The sequence below is a fragment of the Denticeps clupeoides genome, chromosome 14 (genome assembly GCF_900700375.1).
Source record: "Denticeps clupeoides chromosome 14, fDenClu1.1, whole genome shotgun sequence".
In the NCBI taxonomy this organism is placed as follows: domain Eukaryota; kingdom Metazoa; phylum Chordata; class Actinopteri; order Clupeiformes; family Denticipitidae; genus Denticeps; species Denticeps clupeoides.
This window is the reverse complement of record NC_041720.1, coordinates 8,718,342-8,745,779: the sequence shown is the minus strand read 5'-3', so window position 1 is coordinate 8,745,779 and position 27,438 is coordinate 8,718,342. Positions and strand designations below refer to the sequence as shown.

At 44.0% G+C, this 27,438-nt stretch overlaps 2 protein-coding genes across 5 annotated transcripts in view; both read right to left on the bottom strand.

The window, feature by feature from the left end:
• The window catches only part of tab2 (TGF-beta activated kinase 1 (MAP3K7) binding protein 2), a 39,442-nt gene extending 26,167 nt beyond the window's left edge, over positions 1-13,275 (bottom strand). For all 3 annotated transcript variants that reach the window (XM_028953223.1, XM_028953225.1, XM_028953224.1), the window contains exon 1: positions 12,978-13,275. The gene's annotated coding sequence lies outside the window, so the exon portion shown is untranslated. The remainder of the gene's footprint in view (positions 1-12,977) is intronic.
• A 7,538-nt stretch (positions 13,276-20,813) lies between these two features.
• The window catches only part of cdk19 (cyclin dependent kinase 19), a 49,023-nt gene continuing 42,398 nt past the window's right edge, over positions 20,814-27,438 (bottom strand). For both annotated transcript variants that reach the window (XM_028952981.1, XM_028952982.1), the window contains exons 13-14: positions 23,813-25,426; positions 20,814-23,423 (exon numbers count right to left, since the gene is read on the bottom strand). In XM_028952981.1, the coding sequence (XP_028808814.1) occupies positions 25,301-25,426 (126 nt within the window). In that variant the 3' untranslated portion in view covers positions 20,814-23,423; positions 23,813-25,300. The remainder of the gene's footprint in view (positions 23,424-23,812; positions 25,427-27,438) is intronic.

Below are 27,438 nucleotides of genomic sequence, written 5' to 3'. Positions count from 1 at the left end.
CTGTTGATAAGCAGTGCTGACTCTGCCGTTGTGGTTTTGGACCAGTCGTTGTGAAGCTGCGTTTAAAGCGGCAGGTTGATGTGTGGGCCAGGAAGCAGAGCCCTCTCCTCCATCATCCACCCACCCAGCAAGGGCGCTACATGTCAAGACTGCAGGTCTGGCCTTTAAATAGTAACATTAACACCAACCAACCGGGTCCAAAACCACTAATCTCTATTTCTGCCTGTGCCAGGAACGTTTGCTGGAACATTCGAATGAATCAATGGAAGTGTAGGCAGCAGCAGCCATTTCAGGCCCATAGAAATGTTAACTCAACACACTACGAAAAAGACAATGACAAGATTTAGAACAGCATGCAATATATTATACTTATGTGCAGAATACAGGGTCAGTATGACAATACTGATGATTTGGCGATACTTGATGCATTTCTTCTTAATACAACAGTTGTATGATTGTATAACTAAATACGATCTAAGTGTTCCATACAAGCTTAAGGAAGCATCACTCTATCGACATCACCAAAGGAAGCATAACCATATACTGCCATATTGATTTTTTTCAACCTCTAATCTACAATGAAATAGAATGATTTTATCAAACCACTTACATCCTAGGATACATTAGGGTAAAATCAGGTTGCAGTCACATGGATTAAAGCAAAAAAAAAAAAAAAAATCCTTTAACAATATTCTCCTTGTGAGCTCAAAAAGTAGGCGTGGTCAATGGCATTAACAAACTGAAAAAGTGGTCTATAGGACTTTTATGGCAACAACAAGCAACGGTCACAATCAAAACACGCCTGGCAGACCTAAAACATGCAATATTTTTCTCTTTCCTCAGGATGACACGATATGGTGGAATTATAGCACGATATGGTGCTGGAACCATCTTATAACCACTGCTCCATGTTGGTTTGAGCACCACTTCGATGCTCTGTTTCTATTGGTTGCACGTTAATGCATCACAACGCGTAGACGCCAGAGTTCAACTGGTCGCTCCGCTGGGCGCAGCGCAAGACGCTCTTCAGATGCGTATTAAATAGAAAACAATGGGATTTCATGGTGATGCATGAACTGAAGGACTTTAGTGCACTCAGTTGACGGAAATCAGTCATAGCGACAGAAAACTTTAATCCATGCATGTGCCTATATCTGCAATGAATGGAACTTTACGAAACATTATTAGGAGAATGTTTCATATCCTTGACATTGGACGCTGGGCTTTAGAAATAGTTGGCATTCAAATAGTGGCATGAACTGTAACGCAATATAGTATATTAAAATTCAAGAGCATTCGCTTGCCAAATTCTAGACCAGGCTGCCTTTGAAGTGGAACTTTCAAACCTCAAAAGCTCGACTGCAGTCGGGGCTACATCAACACCCATGGAGGCCGGTAGCGTGAGTCTTCCCTCTGAGGGCCAGTTTGCTGACTGCTGCCGGGCTCTTATGACAAAGTTTATGGGGAGTCAGAATGGATGCTGAGCATGCACTTCACTGCTGGTTACTGGCAGTTACTCAACCATACCATAAAGAACGCAACACAATGATACATATTGTACTTTCTATTCAGATGCTGAATGTTGCATGTTGGCATGCGTCACAATTCAACAGTGACATTATGATATTTGTGTCATTTAGAGGTTAAAAAAAAAAAAAAAAAAAGCAGTATAATGCACTCTGAGGAAACATGCAACATGCAAAAATTGCTGTTATGAAGCTGAGTGGTGGGACGAGGGATTGTAAAAATAAGGAGGCGAGGGCAGCGACAGACAGTCTGACTGCAGATTCCTGCAAGCTTCACACTTACAGGCGATCTGCTGGCTCCGCATGCACAAAGAACTCTTTCCAGGGCTAAAGGGGAAGTGTCTCTGTGATCAGTGTGACATTTCAGACATTTTTAAGTGCAAGATGCTCACAACCAACATGCACTCAGCATTCCAATGGCCATCCTGCATTTTCAACTACAAAAAATAGAATATTTTTAGAGCTAGCATATAAATGTAAAATACATTAACTATATATATATATATAGCAACATTGCAACAAAACAGAATAAAACATTAAAACAAAGTATTTATAAAACAAACAAAAAAATAACTAGAATCAAATGTTAAATGGCAGAAAAATGTGTTTTTATTTGTAAGGGCTTCATAAATTATAATTAACATTGTTTAACATAGACTAGCTCAAAAACTAAGGCCGGCCCCCACAACCCTGAATTAAGTGGTTATGGACAGTGAGGGAGGGAGTAAAAAAAAAAGAAGAAGAATTAAATTAAATCAAGATGCCTTATAAATGTAATCAAACCAAATCATGAAACCAGTGAAGATAGTCAATAGTGGCGTATTGAACAGAGACCTTGTGGACTCGATTCTCTGCCAGCTCATTCATTCCAGTCCTTGAGAAGCGTGAAAAGACACACATACCAGGCATATCTTCCATGTCGATCCCAACTCCGGCCACACCTTCCACAGGAAGTCACACACCTCTTGGGGGGGATGATACCGAAGCAGGCATGCGTGGCTGAAGACAATGTAAATGTGAAAGCGCTGAAATGGCCCTTGACATGGCGCAGAATGCGAGAGAGAAACGGGCCTCCCCTGCAGATTGAAAGCTCTGGTGAGTTACCACAGGCACCCAGGTAGGACCAGAGATGGGGGCGCCACTCTCACACCTTCAGCCATTAACCATAACTCAACATCCATCAACGGGGTGTAATGCATTCAGCCTCATGCCGAATTAGCTATTACGAACTTTGGTTAATGAAATTTGGTTTAATGAACTTAACTGGTTAATGAAACAATTTGATCGCTGCGGGCATGAATACCTGCAACACAGCAAATCAGAGAACGTCACTCTACTCAACTGATACTCAAACCTTCAAAACAGAGCCCATCCTCCAACATGAGCCCCCTGCTCTTTCCCCCAATTCCTGCGGTCGTCTCCCATTTGTGTTACCGCAGGCGAACTTGAGGATGGCTGGAGGGAAAAGCCTCGGCCGGAAATGCTTTCAGCAGCTGCTAGGAGGATTATTCCCCCCACCTTGAGGCCAACCAGAGAGACAAATGGCAGCCAAGTCACATGACCCAGACTTCTGTACCGTGAGACGCCGTTCCGTTCTGTTCCATCTCCCAGAGCAACACTCCACACATTCACACGTGCTTTTTCCACAGCTCTCCCCGCAACAGCAGAGGTGGTGTGGCCCACCCCCCATTCAAATCTGGACATTTACTGGGATTCTCCAAATTTTTTATTTCATACCATCAACACAATGATTATACCTGAGACCTCTATTCTTCCCTGAAAGACTGGACGCAAAAATACACAATATCAAACACAAAACTTTTAAAAGTACCTTATTAACGATGAATTAAGTAATTGATAAGAGGTGGATTAAAGGTGCAGCTGAGAGAATGGGTTGGAAACAGAGGGAGGGGCTCAAACTGGCATTGACAGGTGGGGGGCAGAGAGGGTGCCAGATCCTCAGTAAGGGACTACAGCCAGAACCTTCACAGTCTCTCTTACTCTCTCTCTCCCTCACACACACACACACACACACACAAAGCACATTCCATAGTCATACTAAACAAAATTACACAATTTTGGAACCTGTACCCCAATACACCCAGTATGTGTGTGTTCCCCTGTACTCATAGTTGCCTGCTTTAAAGTCAAAAAGATATTTCTATGGATCGGTGACAAAAAGTAAGACAAACGTCTTGAAATAAAAGGAGGGGCCGCAGACACACACACTTTTGTGACAAACTGTGACAGCAGAAGAACTATAATGCAACTGAAGAATGCAAAGCTCACTACACACACACACACACACACACACACACACACACACAGCTGTACTACCCCACAGGCCTCCTCGGAGTTTACAACAGTCACTGGAAACACTTGAGCGAGCTGACCTGGCCTGATCTGAGCAGTAAGATGGGAGGAACCGGAAGATAGTTTCACTTTTGTGTCTATCTGAAGCACCGTTGTGCAATCAGTGTTGAGAAGGAGAATGGGGGTGGGGGGGTGGGGATTCAACGCAGATAGAATTTGTTTTGTGCCCTGGAGCCAAGCAGGCTCTGTTCACCATGCCAGTGTTGCTAAGCGGCACCAGGGAATGCTACTGCTGCAGCGATGTTAGAGAGGCTGATGGGACTGAGACGATAAAAAAAAAAAAAACACACACACACACACACAGGCTTCAGAGAAGCAACCACAACAAACCAGGGCGTTTTACAAGAACCCGACAGTGGACTTCACTGTCCACCACACCCAGGCGGCGCGTTCTGAAACAGGAGAGAGAGAAGCGGAGAGAAGGAGAGAGAGAGAGAGAGAGAGACAACAGAAACCCGAACGTGCTTTAAAGAGGAGTGATAGCAGGACCGTGGGCCAGGGGATCAAAAGCTGCCCAGAAGAGTGAGAGGAAGATGAAAGTGTGTCACCACGCTGTGAGGGCCCCGCTGAAGGAGATGGAAAACCGCATCACAATCCAGAAACACAAAAATGATTGGCCCCCTGGTGTCCACACACACACACACACACACACACACACACAGAGAGAGAGATAACACCAGCAGCACGTAGTTCCAGATCAGGGCTCTGACCGCCTGACTATATAAGGAACCCCAAGAACCAGAATCTGGGAACACAGACAACACAGTCAGGGTTTTTCTTATAAAAGTTCTGTTATGTGGTTCTCGATTATGGTGACCCGCACACAATTTGTCCTTAAATGCCACGTTCTGAGAAACTCTGTTTACTTTAAATTATCAGTATTAAAAATCTGCCTCACAGCAGCTTTTCTTCGAGATAATTCTGGATTTCCTCTGAGTGTTCCCCAAGTGAGCAAATCTTTCAAGCAGAAAATGTTAAATGTTGTAGTTAATGTTAAAAAAAGTTAAAAAAAAAAAAAAAAAGTTGTCCAGATGAGGATTATCACGACCTCAAGGGGAAGTTTTGTTAAGGCAAGTTAAGTTAGGTTATAGTCTGAATGAAGAGAATGTGCTATGTCCATGCACACCCCAAAGTCTGTGCAGATACCAGTGATGTACTGCCCATCATAATGTAAGTGTGCCTGTCAATCAGACTAGACTAATGAGAAAAGAACCCTGATGGCAAAATAGTATAGAAGGGCAAAAAAAATTATAATTTAACAGCAGCATGTGACGAGATGTGACATCGAGACACGGGATTTTCAGTCAATATACACAAGTATTTTCAATCAATAGTTTGTGGTGAAACTCTAAATAACCCAAATTTGAAATGGGACAAATACTGTGACATGGGACAAAAAAAAAAAAAAAAAAAAAAAAAGGTTTTCACTTTTCATGTCATCCTACGCTCTCTTGGGTTCTGAATGACTGTCTGCTTTGAAACATGACTAATCGCGGCAGCACAGTAGCACCGCGCTCGCATGGGAACGTTACAGAGTTGTGCAACGGGGCTGCCGGCTGAACCCCGCCGCCGGCGTCAGGTGCTGCGCTTTCCCCCAAATAACCTTTAACTACATCCGCAGGATCCTCGGAAGAGCGGTACAGGCAACGTGCACGCACGCACACACTCACACACTCACGCATGCACACACTCACACACTCACACACACACACACACACACACACACACACACACACACACACACTTTTTAAGCTTCGTTTTCAGGTCTGCTCTGGTACCAGGGTGGTAGTAGGGTGATTTTTTAGCCTAGTGGGTAACACACACGAATATGACCCAGAAGACCCAGGTTCAAACCCCACTTACTACCATTGTGTCCCTGAGCAAGACACTTAACCCTGAGTGTCTCCAGGGGGGGACTGTCCCTGTAACTACTGATTGTAAGTCTCTCTGGATAAGGGGGTCTGGTAAATGCTGTAAATGGTAGACAAAGCTGCTGTGTGTGTGTGTGTGTGTGTGTGTGATATACAAGCATGTTATACACACACACACACACACACACACACAACAACAACGTTTAATCCCTGAGGGCTATGTGAAAGCTGCACAGAAAGAACTGTGGGTAAATCGAGGACACCGGTCACGTTCTGTCAGATTGAACTTCCTCCACACTAGCGTTTCATCTTTTTCTTTTTGTAAAAGAACTAGAGCGCCATCGGCTTGTTGCATCTGTGAGGACAGACACATGAAGGCCACAGTGAGTGGGTTTACGCTCCATTCAGATGATCCTCTTGACCGAGGCACGCGGGGACACTCTGGTCCTTTTTTTCCGCGCCTGGCCTCCAAGCTGGCCGACCTTGGGAAAAAATGTGTTCGGGGCTCCTTGGCTAAACTTCCAGATGGCTGTCGAGCGCTAAGCGGCTGCAAATCAAGAGACCGAACCGAGAAGGAAGTGGAGTAAATTGAACACAGCGAAAGTGAGGAAGCTTCCTGTTCTGACCAGGTCAGAGGCGGTGTGCGCCACTTTGCAGGGACGCCGAAGACCCCAGCGCAAGTGGCTGTTCTCATGAGAGTGTGTAAAGGACTAAGCCTCGGCACGGACACACGTGGAACAAGGATCCAGACAAGAAGAACAGCAGCCTGCTAACATTTTCAATCAAGTGCAACGTACGGAAAAAACGTCTTTCTACGTTGAAGTACGCCCACATCGTTTCTTGCACTGTTGAAACTCGGAGTCACTCGCCCTATCTGTGATGTGTTGTCGGTACGCTGGTATCCAGGATTGAGTTAAACCCTTAAATTGGTGTGAGAAATCGTTTTTTACAGCAGGAAATCTGGGGATTTTCACTGCAAGGGATGCATGAAGGAGATTTTTCTTCTTCAGTTACACGCCTATCTTGACTGTATCATAGACAGCAGGCCTGCAACGAAGTAAATATTGCAGAATCAACAGTATCGCGAGGTCACTGCTACCATGGACAAGATATGGATATTTTTTTGCAGGATTCTCTGCAATTCCTAATCTAATTTTATACAAGATTAGCTGTAATTTACATATGTGTGCTTTAAAAAAAAAAAAAAGAGACTTCTTCTGGTGCTAATATTAGAGATGTAAATCTTCAGTGGTCTCACAATTCGATTCGATTACGATTATCGACGCATCGCATACATTTTCTACATTGTCACGTGATGTTTTCAAATGCAAGAGTTGAGGTCTCATTCGCCTGTGTGGACGCTTTCATTTGCTACAATGAGCTGTGTTCAGTCTGCGCTGACCTGAAGCCACAGACGGTAGAAAAACGCCTGGTTCAGACGTCTGTTGCGTCAGATGAGCGTGGACTGAACACAGACGTTTTCTGCTCATTAGAGGACCAAAAGAAATGTGAGTGTTTTTCAAAACTCCCGATGAGACGTAATGTCGTGTTGTAGATCTCTGGACACTCAAGAGAAAGATCAGCCTTCTCTCTGCTTTGTGTGTGTGTGTCTTGAAGTGGCAGAAGGAACACTCGGCCCGCTTTGCGAGACCACGGTGTGATAACAAGGCCGCCGAGTGCCGCACCGAGCAGTGTACAGAGCGCCGCTGTTCTCAGATCAGGCCACCACAGTAAATTTTTATGCCGCCACAAGAAAATCACCAAGCAACGTCATTATGACGTCTCCATCGCGATGCATCGATTATACGCTTAATGTCAACACACCTAACTAACATGTGTCACCAAGTCAGGACTGACCCCAGTAAAAGTGCTCAGTGCCATCGCTCTGAGACCACGGTGAGTTTAACAGGCAGCCCATTCTGGTTTTAATTACAGCAGATGCTGCATTCAGCATGACCCGTCTGATTCTCTCTCTGCTGTCCCTCCTCCCCACTATCCTATTTCACACAAGGGCGAGGGCCTAGATGGAAACTTAAAAAACACTAAAATACACACACACACACACACACACACACACAACAGAATAAAGTGCTATATAGTGCTTGATATTCTATATTTAGATCCTAAGGGGGGAGAAGAGACCCTTATTTTCAAAATGCATCCAGGTCTACGTGGAATTGGACAGCAGAAGTCACTTCCAAACCGTCTGACTACATTTCCCAGACATCTTTGCACTAATGTTGGTAATCTGAAACATACGGCAGTGCGCTCTCCCTTCCGTCATAAGTTCAAGAAGAAGTTATATCAGTATCAAAGTTACTTCGTACAAGAATACAGCCCCGACTTGGAGAAGCTACGCATATCCGTGTGGGACCTTCCAGAGTCTCTGCAATGAGGTGCGAGTGTGAAGGGGTGGAAATCCAGCAGCTTCCGCTGGCCTAGAAAAGATAATCCACTCAAGTCCCAGACTGTGAGTCTCAATGGCCGTTTACACCCCAAATGATCCCTGAGCTGAACTGAGTTCCCTGAACTGGGTCCAACTCAACATAAAAAGCAGACTCATTAACAATTAGACACTAATCTGTGCAATAACCCAATTACACCCGTACTCTGAATAAGCTTTTAGTAGCCATTGCACCAGCCAAAGCAAAGTCTACTTTTTGGAGACACCGCTTGACCGGTTTGGAAAGGTCTTCTTCATGGTGCCACATTTTGATGCCAATGCACAGATTGGCATCAAACACAACAAAACAGTCCAACAATAGTCTCACTATTCAGAAGGAGTCAAGGTCACAGGGATAATGTGCATGTAACGAAAAAAAACTCAATCACCCACCTAGTCCAAACGTCATTCGGATCAATGCAGATACAACAAGGGGAGAAAACAATTCCAAATACACATCAGGTCAGAAGACACAGACCACTTGACAATCTGCTGCAAAAAGGCTGAATATTTTTATATCCTTACTTGGGACTGTTCACAAAGTATAGCTGCATCCCATCTCCAAATCTAATTATGAGTTTAAATGCCAGTTACCGAACGCCGCACTGAAGTTTAAACAGCCATAAAAGAGGGTCCAATGAATCTGTCGAGTAAAACCGTCAAACCGGGCAAAATCTGATTGCTGTGACTTTTGATTCAGGCTGTCGTGATGGAGCAGCAATAAACGTTGGGCGCTCTTGGAATACAAGCTGAAAAGCACAAGATAAAATAACAGATGATGATGATGATGATGATGATGGGCTGAGCGTGCAGAACCCATTTACAGTAACAAAGGAGGGGGAGGGGGTCATAAAACACCGAAGCGCGACAAGTGACAGACAAAGCACAACGCTCTTAACTGTTCAAACTCTTATGGCTGAAGTGGCTACCACAATACTTTCACTGATTGTCATAAAATGTAATGATAAATTGCACCAAAACTCCAGACACCCAACAGCTGAGAGGAACGTGCACTGTGTGTTATAAACATTTAATTAAGCTGGAGAACAAGTGTTCAGGCCACAAAATTGCGACGACGCGTTTGTGATCACAGTATTTATCGGAAACACTCGCGGCTTTAACTTCGGGAAATGCTTACTGATTCCGAGCGCCACAAACCTACATTCAGCTTTCCTCGCTTCCGAAGAGCAGGAGTGTACAGGAGAACCGAGCCAAAAGGTGGACTGAGCTGCGTGGAGTCCAAAAAACCCCCAACCGCTCACCTCACTTGCCCCCATCGAACGAACAGAGCCTCCCACAGCCTCATGGGGAACTCGCGGAACTCTAGGACTGAGCAAAGGCCAAGGCTTCAGCACAACATGAAGGCCAAAAAATCAGTTGCATAAAAATACTTTGGAATACTTTGCTGCGTCAGCATTACGTACGATGGTGGTGTGAGGTTGTGGACCGAGAGCCATCTGGAGGCAAGGAAACTGCGTGGTGTCAACTTCTCTCGTACACAAGCTTCGTTTACCTCTGAATCATGAATATTAACAGCATAATACATACATATATATATATATATATATACACATACATACACACATATATATATATATATATATATATATATATATATATATATATATATATATAGAGAGAGAGAGAGAGAGAGAGAGAGAGAGAGAGAGAGAGGAAAAGTCTTTTAACTAGCTGCCATTTGGCAGAGGTGGACGAGGCTCGTGTATTTAGCAGCAACATCACATCACAGAATGCAGGGAAAGGAGGGTCAGCGCGACAGACACTAGAATCTCAAAAGGTGCCGCGCTTCGCACCTTCTGATTACGGGGCCGCTTCCTTGACCGCTAGGCCCCCACTGGCCACTGTTAATTTTCAACTAACAAATCTTCCTCAGCGTCTTTTTTAAATGGCGCTGCCGCCGTGCCGCGAGAGGCGTGCTTGCAAGGGCTGCGCGTCACGGCTTTCTTTGTGGTGTTTGAGGCGTGGAATGATACATCACTGCTGGTCTGCCTGATTCGGCGCCGCTCTTTTACTGGAAACGAAGCGCCAGCAGCTTCGTGACGTGTTGCCATGCGCAGCCATGACGTAACGAAGCAAAGACACAAACAACCAACTAGCTGCTAGCGGCTTTAATAATTGATGTAGTAGCTATTTATAATGTTGTTTATAACACATGCATTAAGGACGCATTAGCATGCTTAAATTAACCTAAATTAACCTTTGGCATGTAACGTGCTGTTTCATTTTAGCATATTATGTGGATTTCTGTTCATCCCATGATATAAACCTTTAGGAATAGCAGCAAAACTATGCGATAACAGCCCTAGAGCACAACATTGGATTTGAGATAACATTGAGGGGGGGGGGCCTCTTTTCCTGACAGAGAGTGACAGAAATGTGGGCCGGGTGATAAGACTCTATCTCTCCCTGGCTGCTACAGGATGTGCATGCGGTGCGGCGATGAAGGTCCGGCTCGTATCGCGTCTTCCCATGAAAACACCACTGCAACACGGCGGAGAATTTGCACACTTACGCAGGGGTTACAAATCCTGAGAAAACACACGCAAATTTCAAATCGGACACGACTTGTTGACTTAGATATTGTACAAATCTGATCCTTTCCAGGAGTTACAGCCGACAAACCTCACAAGCAGGTTCCTGCGGGGCCCGCAGATTTCAGACTTGGCAATAATTAAACCAGAATATTTTGAGGTCCCCTACCACTGGCTTTAAGACACACAAAAGTTGCATATTGTACCGCGCTACTCTCCCACACATTCCAGCACAGGAACCCACCTTTTCCACACTGCAGCAGTACTTCAAAAAAAAAAATTTAAAAAAAAGAGTGAAGTTGGCAAGTTCAAAAAAGCCACAACTGTGCATGAAAGGGGGGAGAAAAGCTGCAAGTTCGCTAGAAGGTTGACTTTTAAGATCACTTCAAAACTAACAAGGTCGTATTCATACATATGGGACAAACCCTGTATCGTAAAAAAAAAAAAGTCTGGGAAAGATATTTTTATTCCAACAAGCTTGCGGGAGCAGGAAGACCGAACGGAGCGCCACTCCCGGGTCCTCATTAGCCCACACCAAGTTCTAAGCTTAATCCACCGGCCAATCGCTCCGCAAAACCCCGGCACCCACCCAGGGCGGCAAAGAGAACGGGCCTTGCCAACGCACCCCGTATACGTTAGCCGAGTGCCCCACGCGTGCAGATGGCTTCACTTACGGACCCTACACCTACAGACAACCAGGAACAGCCAGACACGCGCCGTCCAATCGCAGCGGCCCATCCGGTCGCTCACAAGACGTAAACACATGACCCAGCACTGAGTCACGACTCCCAAACGTATGACCGAGTTCGAACCGATGACACGGTTACTCACGCAGACATCGCATGATCGGAGGTAATCAGGAAAGGCAGGTATTGCACACGGCAGTGCACTGCAGGCCATTTAACTTAATAAAAAAAAAGAACGATACGCATCAATAAAAGTGGACTGTGCCAGTCTATATTGCACAGGTGGTGGTAGTAGCCTAGCGGGTAACACACTCGCCTATGGACCAGAAGACCCAGGTTCAAAACCCACGAACCACCATTGTGTCCCTGAGCAAGACACTTAACCCTGAGTGTCTCCAGGGGGGGGACTGTCCCTGTAACTACTGATTGTAAGTCGCTCTGGATAAGGGCGTCTGATAAATGCTGTAAATGTAAAAAATGGAAATGTATATGAAATATAGTATTGCACAACACCCGCCTATACATTTTACTTTTGGACACTAGAATTATAATATGTATACATCTTGTTACATTATAAATCAGCGTATGCAGCTTTTAATAATAAATACACTATTCTTCTGCACTTCTGCTCACATGCTAGCTGCAATTCACTGGTTTGGAACGTTACTCTGCACGACATTAAAGTCACGTCTAGTACGCTGTTTTTGTCAACACCGACATATATATATATATATATATATATATATATATATATATATATATATATATATATATATTTATTAAAAAAAAAAGTTTTTTGTGACGTGATAACTTTCCGTGAACGGAACGGAGCCAGAATAAGATCGGGAACGGTGTGAATTTATCTGGCAACAAATACGCAGACGTGAGAGGATCCGCGCCGCAGGTCTGAAAATCACCAAATCGACAGCAGCGGCGCAACAAAACGCGCACAACTTGTGCAACGTCCTGCCGGCCGAGCCGGAGCGCAGCTTTGTGCGCTGATACGTGCGTAAAACAAATAAAAAAGTTGGTTTTTTTTTTTTTTTAATCGAAAAGGTAGCTGCTTACGTGCACATTCCGTCTCGAAAAGCGTGCTTTTTAATACGCACAGACGTCAGAACCGTGAAATGACACCGCGGCCGGCGGCGTTTCGCGGACACGGACAAATACAGAAGGAACCGAAGCAAATCCGAAACGAGCGGGTTTAAAAATAGCCGCGAGTGCGACTTTCTGTCGGCGGAAACTCGCCGGAAAACGAGCGCAAAGCGGCGGCGGCGACGCGGCCGCGACGCGACGCGAGGGTTTCGGCCGCAGCCGCCGGACGAAAGTTGAATAAAAAACTCACCCGCCGGAGCGGCGAGAGGGAGTCGCACCTGAGGAGAAACTTTTCTTACACACACTTTTCGTTCCTTTTTCGTTTTTTTTTGTTCCCTCCGCAACCTCGCGCGCGCGTCCGGGTGGAAAAAAGTTTTTTTATAATAATAATAATAATAAAAATGAATAACGCTTGCGGGCCCGCTGCTTACCGCGTCCGCCGCCGCTCCCCGGGCCACCTTCAACACCCGACACGCAGCCTCCGAATCGGCCCTGGGCCGGGGTGCTGACGGAGGAGGAGGAACTTGAAGAAGGGGAATCAATAGCCCCCTGGCCTGCTCTGTTTTGGACGGTAAAGTTGGGGGGGATACCACACTGCGGTCCCCCCCCCCCGCCTCCGGCCGGTTCAGAGACTCCGGGAAACTTTTGACAGCTCTTCTCCGTTCCCCCCCTCGGCTCCCCCCTTATTCGCTCCTTTCCCCTTCTCTCGCTTCCAAGAGATGCGAATCAAAATACTGTCACACAATATGGCGGCGGGGCGAGAGAGCAAATATCGCGAGACTTTCGCGCTGAGATTTTTTTTTTTTTTTTTTTTCGTGAGGGGAAAATAAAATTACAGAAACATGAATATGTACAGTACAGGCCAAAAGTTTGGACACACCTTCACATTCAATGTGTTTTCTTTATTTTCATGACCATTTACATTGGTAGATTCTCACTGAAGGCATCAAAACTATGAATGAACACATGTGGAGTTATGTACTTAACCCAAAAGTGGAGACCTGGCCTCCACAGTCACCGGACCTGAACCCAATAGAGATGGTTTGGGGTGAGCTGGACCAAAAAGTGCTAAACACCTCTGGGAACTCCTTCAGGAGTTCCTTCAACTCCTTTTTTTTTTTTTTTTTTAAGACTGTTGGAGAACCATTTCAGGTGACGACCTCTTGAAGCTCATTGAGAGAATGCCAAGTGTGCAAAGCAGTAATCAGAGCAAAGAAACTAGAATATAAAACATGTTTTCAGTTATTTAACCTATTTTTGTTAAGTACATAACTCCACATGTGTTCATTCATAGTTTTGATGCCTTCAGTGAGAATCTAGCAATGTAAATGGTGATGAAAATAAAGAAATCGCACTGAATGAGAAGGTGTGTCCAAAATTTTGGCCTGTACTGTATATCTGTACAAAACTTGCTCAAATGGGAAGTTATGCTCGACTTTATCAAAAGTTAAAGAACATGTTGGTACAGTTCGTTTAAGGTGATATAACTCAACCCCATCTGTCACAAAAACAACACACTGACAAGCGTGTCTGTGACAGTACCCCCAGGAAATCATTTATAGCCTAAAATGTATGTAATATGATGCATTATATATGCTGTATGTATTATACTGCTGTATGTGTGTGTTCGGTGTGACTGGGTGAGAACATTTACAAATGAGTTATAATGTATGCATTATTACACATGTATGACTTTTGCAACACAATTTCCTAATATGAGGTGAACAAGAACACCATTACAGTGGGCCACTGCTTCATGTGGGAGGTCGGCCCTGTTCGGTGGGTGGTCACTGTCTCCTGCGGAGGGCCCGCTGTACGCGACCCACTGAACCCGAGTGAGCGTGACTGCCTTGGCCGGAATGACACCCCGTGTTTGAACCCCGTTGGTTCCTGTTCACCAGTAGCCTGGTGTGGACGCAATTAAACGAGGGCGCAATGCAGACACTACTTTTTCACATGGATAATTTGTTTGTTTGACAGGTGGGACTTACATTCTGTGGGAAAGAATTTACTGATCTGTCTGCTGTGTGTCTTCCCTGACTTTGCTAAGACAGAAAAGTGTATAAATAATTCTATACATAAACATACACATATACACGTGTACAGAATTGTACCCAAAATGAATGCATTAAAGCACTAATTGATGGAATTGCACAAGAAAAAAGCATATACGTGTATGAGGATACCACTAAATGTGCCAAATACAGCGTTTAGTAACTAGGTGTTATGGGGTAAATCCAGTCTCAGGAAGGGCCTTGCATGAAAGTGCAAACAAAATACCTGTTGCAAAAATAATGCAGTTCGCCTGGTACAACAAAAGATGTTAAGTCCTGTGGCATTTCATGCTCTCTGAGAAAGGTAGTAACGCATTCCACCGGTTTAACAGCCACATGCACACTCATTACCCCCCACAAGAGCAGACAGACATGCTATGACTGGGACACACCCTGTAAATCACAAATTACTCAGTCGACGCAGCCCCCTTAAAAGCAAAAGAGACGGAGCTTTGTATTTCCCAACCCATTGTTTGCCGCTCTGTGTCATTTGGTCTACGGTCGCTGCTGAAACGGGGTCGGTAAAGCTGTCTGCGGGAACTAAACCAATAGGTGTCTCATTAAAAACAATAAACAGCGTGTGCCTAATTGCCGTTGACAGAACATCTCGGCCTGCTCGCGCTGCCGCTGAATGAGTGAGAAAACAGACACTTGCGGGAAGTACTTGCGAAGACGGGGAAAGGAAAGAAAAAAAACAAAAAAGGCCAGTACATTTGTTCATCAAGCGGACTGGGTGGAAACATATGGCATCTGTCTTCATGAGGCAGTGACTCACACACACACACACACACACACAGAAGGAGGAAAATACAAAGAACTCCTGCTGTCGATAGCATCGACCCTCCGGACTGGATAGTGGAGCAAGATGGGACTAAATCACTGTTTCTCAGAAAACAGTGGCTGACACACACACCCCTGGGAACTTGGGCCTATCCTCCGTATCCATGGCCAGAGAAGCAGTGGCGCATCGGCAAAATGCCGACCAAGAAGTACAATCCACGATAAGCGTGCTGCTGGTGACTTATACAAAAGAGTGGGAACTTCTTTGGACTTTAATGGAGCACCTGGAAGTCCCAAGGTGGTCGAAGACCATTAGCCGCCATTTTGCTTTTAAAACTTCAGAACGTGTTTAGGTTAGTGAACGTTTTTATGAGTTGACACTGACGGGTGCATGTAGGGCACTCAGGTAGTTCATGTCAGAGAATACACTTTTATGATTTTACCATGGCTTTACCATGTACTCAAAAATTGAAGGGCTCGTTCGTTCAATAGTTACTGTGCTTTGATTGGTCCTGTAGGGCTGTTCACATTAACACATTAGTAGCTGCTTATGTCGATCATGTGTGTCACATGTGACCAACTGCCAATCAACACACTCCTTGCTGAAGTGAAATCTAGGTCCTTTGAAAGGGAAGTTCACAAATACTGTCACCCCCCCTAAGTATTTTGACGTTGTTTTTTTTTAACACTGCAGTCACCAACACCCAGTAGTTTCAGGCAGAGCCATCAAGTCTGCCACTTACTCATCGTCTTTGATTCACTCCCTCAAGAAACATGCTGCAGAATCAGTGTTATGGCTTCCTGTGTGCTTTGCGCTTGGGTCTGCTTAATAATTTATAGTTCAAGGCCCAAAGGAACAGATACGGCTTTTTCCTCCGCTGGCGATGATTCACTCGCTGTCCTCCTACTCCTCAGAACATTTCTAAATGTTTCAAGTAAACCTTTGTTTCGTATGAACGTTACAAAAATGCCCTGCACCCCCCGTCCAATTCCAGCAGGTTGATCTCAGGAGAGTTGAGAGATAAGGATCGACAAATTTGAAAGGTAAGGATACGAAAGGTAAAGATGAGTGGAGGAAAGAAGACAAGGAAAATGAAATGCAAGCAAAAATGCCGTTGTGGGGAGGGAAAGTGCCAGGTCTCTCCCCGCTGCTGGAGATCTTGGGAAAGCTAAGCTGACCACCCACATTCCTGGCATGGACAGAGGCAGCTATTCTTCTTTTTTTCTCACGGTCTGAGACCGGCCTCTCGCAGGTCAGCGGTGAGGATACGGGGAGAGCTAGCTGTGGGCCTGCTGCAGATCTTTCCCTGTCAGAGACGCCAGCTTGGTGTTGCACCCCTACCACCCCTCGTTCAGGTGGCAGGTAGGAGAGCTTTTCCATCCTGGGATTCAATATGTGACAGTGCTGGCACGCCTCGGGTGACCCATGACACTTTTCGCCAAGTGTAAAGGTTCATACTCCATTCAGACTGGGCAGTGGGGGCCAAGCTGGTATGCAAACGGAAGGTTGCGGGTTCAAATCCACCAAGGTGCCGCTGAGGTTCTCTTGAGCAAGGTACCCTCTCCACACACTGCTACCCCGGCGCCTTTTGATGGCTGCCCACTGCTCACCACGGGTGATGCAGAGTTTCAAAATGACAATCACTTCACTTTCACTTCCCAACCCTACATACCAGGCAATCTCAGTCCAGACTGTTGCAGATGCTGGAACCTATCTTCACCTATTCAAAGAGCACCTCCTCCCCTAAAAGTTGTATTTGCTTGCGCTTCTCTGAAAGTGCACACACTTTCGATTGATGGTAATGATGACACGGAAAACTAAATTATTAAACCCTTTCCAGGTGGAAGAGAGCCCCATTCATGTACTCAGATTTAGGTGCATGAGGGTGAAGATTTGAAGCCTAATAATCTAATTTAGCTGGGAAGCTTTCCAAGATAATGTCTGAATCACTGGATGGCTGTGAAAGCACAGCTATTAAATCAAGTTTTGAAAGCAAGGAACATTGTGAACAATCCACGCCCAACCAAAGGTGTGTCTCCAGACATCAGGTGAATGTGGCTTCATTTTCTCAAATCTCTAAGTACATTAAAATCCCACTGAACTCTCAGATGGCTCAGAATTGCGGTGACAAGCACGGTCGGCAGTGCCACTGGAGAGGCGATGGGGAAGGGCGGGTGTTGGCTGGAATGCCCATCCCCTCACCCCACGAAGAAACTGACACCCACTAACCAACAAGCTTAACAGAGCCATGGCCAGGAGTCAAAATCTGTCTGCTCCCGAGGACACCTGTCCTCCTTCACAACCTGAGCTACTGGAACGGGTCCTACTTTTAAAACGCCCAGGAAATAAACGTTTATGACCTGACAAGCTGTATTGCTCAACAAAAAGATTTATACTGAGAGCTTCTGACCTGATGCTGACCTTTTTTCCAGATGCAACTTCATACCACGGACAATGCATTTTTCGCTGAGTGAGACTTGATGGCTGATGAAATGTTCTTTCGTGATGTCCTTTGAACATCTCCTTGCTGGTTCCGGAGGACAATTAGAAGTTACCGATAGCTGTTCTATAAGGGATCCAAACGAGGATCAAGATAGCATTTGATGTGAATACAGATTGATATTTCCAAACTGGCCCTATGCAATAAGATAGTAATTTATTTACATAAGTAAGGATTTACATAAATGGATAAAACAAGAAAGAACCACGTCTTTATTTTTTGGAATGTTACATATGTCACAGAATGGGGTTAGAGTGTGTGAGAGCTGTCAATCATCATTGAGAGCTGTCAACATTATACAGAAACATCAGAGAATATTGTGTTTTGGGTGACAACAAGAAATGTAGCATGTAGCACCACGCTTTGCCCCAGTTCACGGACTATCGTTGTCTTTCCCAAAAAACGTTATCCAAAGAGCCAGAAGTCAACTACGCTCTTCAAATGATTGAATGTTCTAAAGAAGACAGATCCGCCAGACCTGTTTGCAAATCTTTGACTGGAAGCGTAGGGGAAGGAATGCAAATGCCTCTTAAGAAAAAAAACGAATGGCGAATTTAAACAAATTTAATTGGATCAGCCAAACATGGCTGGTTGCTGCAGGCATCACAGCAGGCGTGCCATCAAATACTCAGCTTGAAATTCTTGGGCAGACATATCCAAGGGGCCAGTGTTCCCATCCACCGCGGCAATAAATTCTGCACATATTTGTTCCAGACTAGGAAAAGTCACTGCCTGATTATTCTAATATCTGCAAAGCTCCAAACAACAGCCGAATGGTGGAAATCAGTTTACGAGTGAGGACCAAATCCCGACCCAGAGAATTTGAAGCATTCGAAGCGTGGTGAATTCAATCTAGGCACCCCACACGCCTCATGTTTTAATCAGTTTTGGTGCTGAAAAGCCCACATCCCACATACATGCTGTGTTCAGCTTCATTGAGAAAACATCTGGCCAGGCTGCAAAACCATCAAAAAATGGCCAAAAGACCTTCCAAAACATGGCCAACACACTTTGGTTCAATGGAAAAGTTACCACACAAAGGTTGTTGTTTTTTTTTTTGTTGCCAAATGCAGAAAATGCATGTGTGCCTAAAACATGTTCTTGGAGGTATGTGCTGCTTCAGAATGAATCCTGCTCTTAACGACTCGCTTCCTGGGAGGGATACCCAGAGGGTGTTGAAACACCGAGCAATCTCGTGCACACCCCGAACCGACACACTTTCTTTAAACTACATACGCAGGCACGCCATGCAACAAGATCCGTTGAAATGTAGGTGTTTCGAGTGCAACATTAGCATTAGCAAAGCGAGGCCCTCAGGACTGAACCCAGGACCCCGTGCTTAGTCATCACTCCCTACCCCCAACACACACAGGCCCGAACACGAGAGTCGGAAATTTTGAGTCTCCCCAGTGACCCTGTGCGAGTGCAAGACATTGAATAACCAGAGGCACTAGGGGCAGTCCCAGGCGTAAGTGGCGTAGTTTTTTTTTTTTTTTTTGGGGGGGGGGATCTCTGTGCTGTGCCCGGCAGCTGCCGTGCAGCGCGGCGGCGGCGGACGACGGGCCGTGTAGCTGCGAGGAAGTGCCGGGCCGATAGGCTATCGGGGTAAACAGCTATGTTGTGAGAAGAGATAAGGGCCTGATGTTTGGGTCTGACGGGGTGATAAGCTGAGAGGAGGTTCACATGCTTAAAAAGCTGACAGTTTAGGTTTTGTTTCATATCGTCCTGAATCTCGACGACAGAAAAAGCCACGCCGATCCAGATCAGGAGATGAGGGCATGCGCAGGGTCCCATGTACAGTCAACTAGACGCAACCATCAGTTCATTCAACGCAGGCCATTACTAACAGCCCGATCCACGTGGCCAAGGAGGAAAGAGAAAAGCCGAATTCGGCGGTCGGATGAGAAAGGGCATCCGAAGACGGGCTGGAAACGGGATCACCACTGTGTTAATGCACTTCCCTCAGTCAATAAAATTACAATTAGCTCCTGCGGCAGAGCGTCAAAGGCCACGGAGTTCACGCCATTCGCGGGGGCTGTGGCGGCACGTTGGACGATGGGATGGCAAAGCACTAATGACTGTGGTTCATATTTGTTAAACGACAGGTTTTTGAAGATATGGAGAATTTTCAGTAATTTTCTGGAACATAACAGTCGGGAAATAGATGTTTGGAAAGATGACGAGCCAAGCTGACATTTTCTTTTTTTTTTGCTTTAATATGTTTATGTAATCACCTCACCCTGAGGAGTTGTCCGTAAGACACACCCCTGGATCCAATTTATATGAATTTCATATGGCAAGATGCACCTTAAACCACAGGAAAGTATTTTTCCCCTCAACATTCACAAGCATGAACTTGACTGAACCTGTTCACTGCAATCACGACTGAAAATGCGCCACCATGTGGTGAAAATGGTGAAGTACAGCAGGCCCTCAATATCTAACCTCATAACTTCTGTACTCCACAAATATTGTTTATTACACTTGATGAACATTACACTATCTTACATATTGTGTTTGTTTGAAAGCAAGATCTTAATAATTAATGTTGCCTTGCATTAGAGTGTGCTAACATACTTAGCCAATAAAGGTGTTTCTGAGCAACAACTACCTGAGGCCCGATTAAAAGGTTGTGACCATGTGATACGATGATCTAGACTCATCCTTCCCGTGACCTGGACAACTGGATAGATATACAAAGCACTGTCTCAGGTTTTACCGTAAACAGGTATAAACTGCAATGATAATGGAGGACTGGTGACCCGACCGCAGGACATCTGGAAGTGAGGTGGGATTTACGTGCACCAGCTGTGGACCCTTTTGGGCATGCATGCACATGCTGACACACATACACACACGCACACACACACACACACACACACACACACACACACATACACAGACACACACACAAAACGCAACAAGTTTTACATCCAAAGCAAAAGAGGTTTTTATTACAATAGAGGATATAAAATAAATATACATGACTTTTTATTTGATTTAACAGTCAACTGTACAGTAAAATTAGAATCAATGTAGCTAAAAAGCAGCCACAAGGGTAGATAAACAGGGATCCTTTCTTCTTGCTTTTCCTGCACAGTGCTTTGCCTTCGGCTGTGGTAACACAGTACATTTCCAGGCCGTGTTTGAGTGTGTGTGTGTGTGTGTGCATGTTTTCACTCAGTTCTGCAAAGTGCTCCTGCCTCCTATTGGATCACATAGAAACGACACAGGAAATTTCCAATTACAACAGAGAGGAAAGACATCGAAAGACAGTCCATTAGGACCAGGCTTCTCTTTGTGACATCACGAGAGGAATACGGAATAAATTGGAATTATTTCCTATTTCCCAGGAGCCCTTTGCAAACTGAGTGTCTTTAAAAATGAAACAATGCACTGTTGGCCTGGTGCACAAAAAGACGAGCACATGCAGCATGGCCTAAAATGTGGGCAGGGAGACGTGTGGTACAGGCTAGAGCTGCATTGCACTAATATATTGACATAGATGTGTACTATTCTTTATATATATTTATATATATATTTATATCGACTTATACCTGTCTTATAACTGCCATATATTTATTGTCTAGACAAGACGATAAAAAAACATTAAATACTTTTTTTTGTTTCTCATTTACTACTAAATAGCTCAGCAATAACTGTGCATTAAAAGACAATAATCATAGCAATACATTTTCAGTGGAGGAATCTTAAAATGCGTCCTTATGTACAACATTTTAAAACTTGTTGAGTTTCCATAACAAGAGAAAGACACACACAATAAAAAGAAAATGTAATAAAATGCTGAAATGCCCTCCAGTATTTATCTCCAGTGCAAAAAGGGCGATGGAAGCACTGGAGTCAGACTGCTGGAGTCAGGGTTGGGTTTTCCATCTGCTTGCTGCCATGGTTAGTCAAAAATTAAATCAAGTGTTCCAGAAATACAATAATAATAATAATAAAGTGAAATTCAAACTGAAAAAACAGATCTCTGAACCCCTCATTATGGGATGTGAATACTCAGATGTAAAAAAAGGCACTGTCCACACAGTCATGAGTATTGGAGAAAAGAGAAGCCGAACTCATACTAAAGCACACTATTCAACCATACTCACAAAGATAGAAATCCGACCCAGAACCCTAGCTGACGGCTGGGCTGAAAACAGCTATAAAAATGATGAGGAATAGATGAGATTATCATCTGCTGAATCATGGCAGAATTGTGTTCTACCATAATTTGAATTAACATTAAAAGACCAATGTTTTTGTTTAAAAAATATATAAAGTTTGAAAATAAAAAAAACCCCAAAAACCTAACATAACATTACATACTGATTTGCCAGACAGGGGTCTCCTTAAGGCAAAGGAGACACCTAACCATGTCAGGGTGATTTTCATGAAAGTGGTTCCAAACTCACAAAAATACACTCACACAACTGAGCAGAATATAATCCAAACCTGATGTCAAATTCTTTTTTTTTTTATTTTGTATTTTCAGTAAAAAGTCAAAACACTAAAAAATTCTGTATTACAGTAAAGTATGTAAATAACATTTTTTAGATAATAATTTCTGTGTTAATTGTTACCACATGTAAAATTAAACAACATAGTTATATTATATTCTGCTGATAAGCATGGCATATGAGAGTGCACATTTGTGAATCGCCCATTTAGTATTATATGTGGAAAACAATAAATACATCTGCATATTGATATACATGCTTTTCTTTAAATTCCTTTTTACAGTATATCACATATATTTTCACTACCAGACTGCTATGAATATAAATACAGTGTACTATACAAAAACAAGCCTTTTTTAACCAATGACAAAATTGTCCAGAGTCTCCATTGAAAACCCACAGACTGCGTAACAGTAAGAAACCTGTGGAAGGCATTCTTTCATTTTATTTCGCTGTTTGTTTTTGCATAGAAACTGTCTGAGAGGCACGTCCCCATTCATGACCAGTAGGGACACTTCCATTCACCTCGCTTAAGTAATTTTCTTTGATGTAGAGCACTATTCATGACTCTCTGTGCTCTTTCTACAGTAAAAACCTTAAACCTCAGAAAAGCTGCTGGTATGATTTCACTTTTCACCCCATTTCACCCCATATCGCTTTTTTTTTTTTTTTTTTGATGGCTGTTTTGTGCAGCAGATCTGTGCACTACCTCAAGATTATACATTTTTTTCTTCCTTTCCTTGATTTTAAAGGTAGAAAACATAAAAAACAGTACAAAAGACACTCATTGTGTTCCTTAATAAAATAATAAATAAAAAAAGAAACCATTGATATAAAGGGAATACTGGAGATGTACCGATTCAAAATCAACCTCTTACTGGAGCAGTGCCTTTTGATTACCTGGTGTCGGTCTTGAACTTTAACCTTTAACCTGAAGCAGAGCAACCACCCGAGACAGATCGCTGTTTGACGAAACACTGTCAATGTCAGAAATGTGCATCACGACAGCTTTGGATTTCTCCACCATCTAGGACGGTGCTGGAAATCAGTGCATCCCAGTAGAGTATGGTTGGTAATATCTGGACATTGTCAAAAAAAAGAAAAAAAAAAAGAACCACACCTTCTTTATGATTCAATTTTAAACACCTTTGTACATAATTACAGGCAGTAAAGTTAATACCTTGAAATGAGCTGCAAGATGTCAGTGTTTTTGAAAAGAAAAGACGGGATGGTAGTAGCCTAGTGGGTAACACACTTGCCTATGAACCAGAAGACTACAGAGTCACAGGTTCAAATCCCACTTACTACCATTGTGTCCCTGAGCAAGACACTTAACCCTAAGTTGCTCCAGGGGGACTGTCCCTGTAATTACTGATTGTAAGTCGCTCTGGATAAGAGCGTCTGATAAATGCCATAAATGTAAATGTAAATGTAAAAGAAAAAAAAAAAACACTTATCTGAGTCTTACATTGTGCAGGTCCCACAGTGCAGGTCCATTTCTAGTTTAAATTCCACAGGACGCTGAGGTGTCCCTGTCTCTCCCTGTTGAAATGTTCAGCCCTCGCTCAGGGAAGGCTGGAGTTGAGGAGGCAGGGAACAAGGGTGACCTCAGCGGTGTGTCGCACCTCATTTGTTCCAGGGCTTCGTGACATCAGGTCGTCAGTGCACACAAGGAACGGACAAAGCTTCATTTGGACAGAACAATCGTTATGCTAAGGGGAGGAGTGCGGGGGCGGGGCAACGGCAAGATGTAACAGTCAGTCAGTCGGCCCCATGAGAGTAGCACAATGGCCTGCAATGACCCCTGATGACAATGAACTGTCTAGGTCAGACAGCCATGAAGGTCGATAAGCGATAAACACATACTCTGGTGACTTGTGAGAATGACCGAAAACCAAGTGAATTTTAACAGAGATCCAAAAGTAAAATTAGCCACCATTTAGCTGACCACTTCATCAGACTGAGGTCTCCTCTCCTCCCATTTGAAACACATTTCTGCTTGTTCGTTTGATTCTAGTTGCCGTTATGGTGTATTATGAGGGCCTTCTTATACCCTCTTACATTTTTTTTTCAATATAGTAAAATATTTACAAAAAAAAAACAACAGAGAAAACATCTACAGATAAATCAGGCAATATAAGTTTCTTAAACCAATAGAAAAAAGGTGCTCCGCTCATGTCTCCATCCTAATAAAGAATGAATTCATCCATTCACGTAAGTGCTAAGGATCAGTTTTTCTTTTTTCCTTTTTGTACATGTGTCAAGTTTGTACCGGACTTTTTTTTCCGTCTCTCGTCAGTCTCCTATCGGCCCTCTGAGAATGGAGGACCACCTTGCCATGGTTTGTTATTTCAATTTTTGGTTCCTATGTTTAGTTGCCTTCGTAGTGCAGCCCCTGGGTGGAAAAGTCCATGCCCCCCCCCAGCCCTTGTGGTTCAGAGACGGTGAAAACTGGGATGAGTGAAGCAAGATGATACAGGTAGAGTGTGTGTTTGTGTGGCAGTGGATATGAGTGTATTTGGTTTGGGTTTGGTGAAGGTTTTTATGTGCTTGTATGGTTGTGTAAGCCTCCATAGCATTGTTACTATGAATACGTTTGAAAATTCAAAACACTGCTGGTTACAGGAGTCAGTCGACATTGTCTAGACTGGATTACCTTCTTGGCAATTAAGTGGCTGCCATTTTACATCATATTAACTCGGCTCTGCTTGCCGCTCAACTTGGGCGTATGCAGGCGACAGGTTTAAATTGAAAGGATGTGATAGACGTGTAGCTACAAGTATGACAACAAATACAGTCTGGGAAGGACAGCCAGGCTGTGTTGCCGTGTTTACGTGTGTGTAACGGTGTATTATGGCAGTGGACTGGGGTATGTGGAAGAGCAGTATGGAGCCGAGGAGGCTTGGCTGGCAGGGTCCAGTATGCCTTGAGGTGGGGAGGGAGGGGTTACGCTGCCTCAGTAGCGATGGGACTGGTGCGAGTACTGAGAACTCTGTTGAGATGATGTGGAGTATCCCATGGTGCTCTGGGACTGAGTGGAACCTTGGACGTTGCTTTGATAACCAAGGCGTGAGCTGGAGTGCTGTAGAGAAAAGAAAATGCAATAATTCATTATATTACATCCAATTCTTAAATAATTGCCATTTTGAATAGGAGGCTTTGTGTTATTACAAATCTGTGGAATTTGCAGATATGATATGGTAATGAGATATGATGGCGTATTGCTTGTAGAAAAAGGTCATGATAGAGTGCAATTGCATATGCTAATATTTCATTGAAGCTGAAATGTATTTGTCATAATAATTCATCCAAACACACCTTCCAGTATTCCAACTCCAATGTCAGTAACGTGTCAGTAAATAAAGTAATATTAATTTGCCATTCAGTTGTACGGTATATACAACCCCAAATCAGTCCTTAAAAAAAGCCCAGTCCTTAAAATAAACACATATTCCAATTTTGGTTCTTGCAACACATAAAAAAAGTTGGAACAGTAAAGCTATTGCCATTCCTTTTCACAACACTTAAAGGACGTTTAGGGACTAAGGACACCCAAGTGATGAAAGGTGTATTTCTGTCCTATTCTCCCTCAAACAAGTCTTAAGGTGGACAACAGTACAATGTCTTTGTTGTGGCATTTTGTCCTTCAAAATGTGCCACACATTCTCTATCGGAGACAGTTCGGGACTGCAGGCAGTCCAGTCAAGGAGCCATACCCCCTTCCTCCACAGCCAGGGCTATGTGATGTGTGCAGAATGTGGTTTTGCCTTGTCCTGTTGAAATATGGATGGCTGTCCCTGTACTTTTCAGCATTAATGGTGCCATCGCAGAAGTGCAAGTTACCATTGCCAAGTGCACTGACACAACCCCATACCATGACAGACCATGGATTTTGGACATGTTGCTTGTTGATGGTCTATCCCTGATGTCGACGGCACTTCTAGACACTGTTAACAGCACAGTAACCGTTTTAACTGGCATTTGTGGATGTAACTACGTATTTTTGTACTAGACAAAAGTCGTCTAGTACTAGTGCCAAAGTCTGTGGTGATATCGCTTGTAGATGAATGATGATTCTTAATGCAGTGCCGTCTGAGGGATCAGAGATCATGGTTGTTCAGCTAGTCTTTTGTGCACTAAAATTCCTCCAGATTACTCTAATCTTTTAATTATGTTATGTACTGTTGGAGGTGAAATATTCTCAAATCTCTTCCAATCTTCCTTTGAGGAACATTGTTTTTAAACATTTCTATAATTTTCTCATGTATTTGTTGGCAAACTGCCGATGTTCGGCCCATGTTTGCTCCTAAAGCACTAGGCCTTTCTTGGGTGCTGCTTTTGTACTAAATCATAATTACAATCTCCTGCTGACATCACCTGTTTAAAATAACATCATTAATTAAACAATATTACTATCCATAAATCGCTCCTGTCCCAACCTTTTTTTTGGAATTGGTTGCATTATTCAGACATTCTATTTAATACATTTAGAACACAGGTCTGGATCCCTGCAAACTGTTGCTGTGTGCAGAAGCACAGAATGAACAAAGGGGGGCGCTGTTGCACTACTGTCACATGAGCACCAGCAGCGGTGAGGTCAGCACTGACATGTTAACATAGTGACTGATTCTGACTGGCCAGAACCACTCCTGGGCAGTTCTTTCTCCTTCTCGCACACGCATACTCCCGGTCGAGGGTCGGACGAAAAGGAGAGGCAAACTCCTACCAAACAAGGTGAAGCAGAAGAGAGATGGAGACTGAAAGATGATCACAAAGGGAAGGGAAACATCAGCGATTGAGAACCAGAAAGGGGAGACAGTTGATTGGCACAGGAGGCATAAGTGCATGCTGGGGTAGCCCAGGGGTGGGACAGTGATCAATGAAAGGGAAAGTGGGGCGCAGCGAGTGATGCTGAGAGTTCCAGGCCTCTCATATTAACACATCTACCGAGGATCCTGAGGTCACAGCAGCTAACAGCTGTCTATGTGCCATCATAGACATGAGCTAAATATAGCATACGTTCCCTGAAAACACACACACACCCATCTGTTCTGTTGCCACTATGCTAGGGAACTCCACCATTCTAGCACCTTC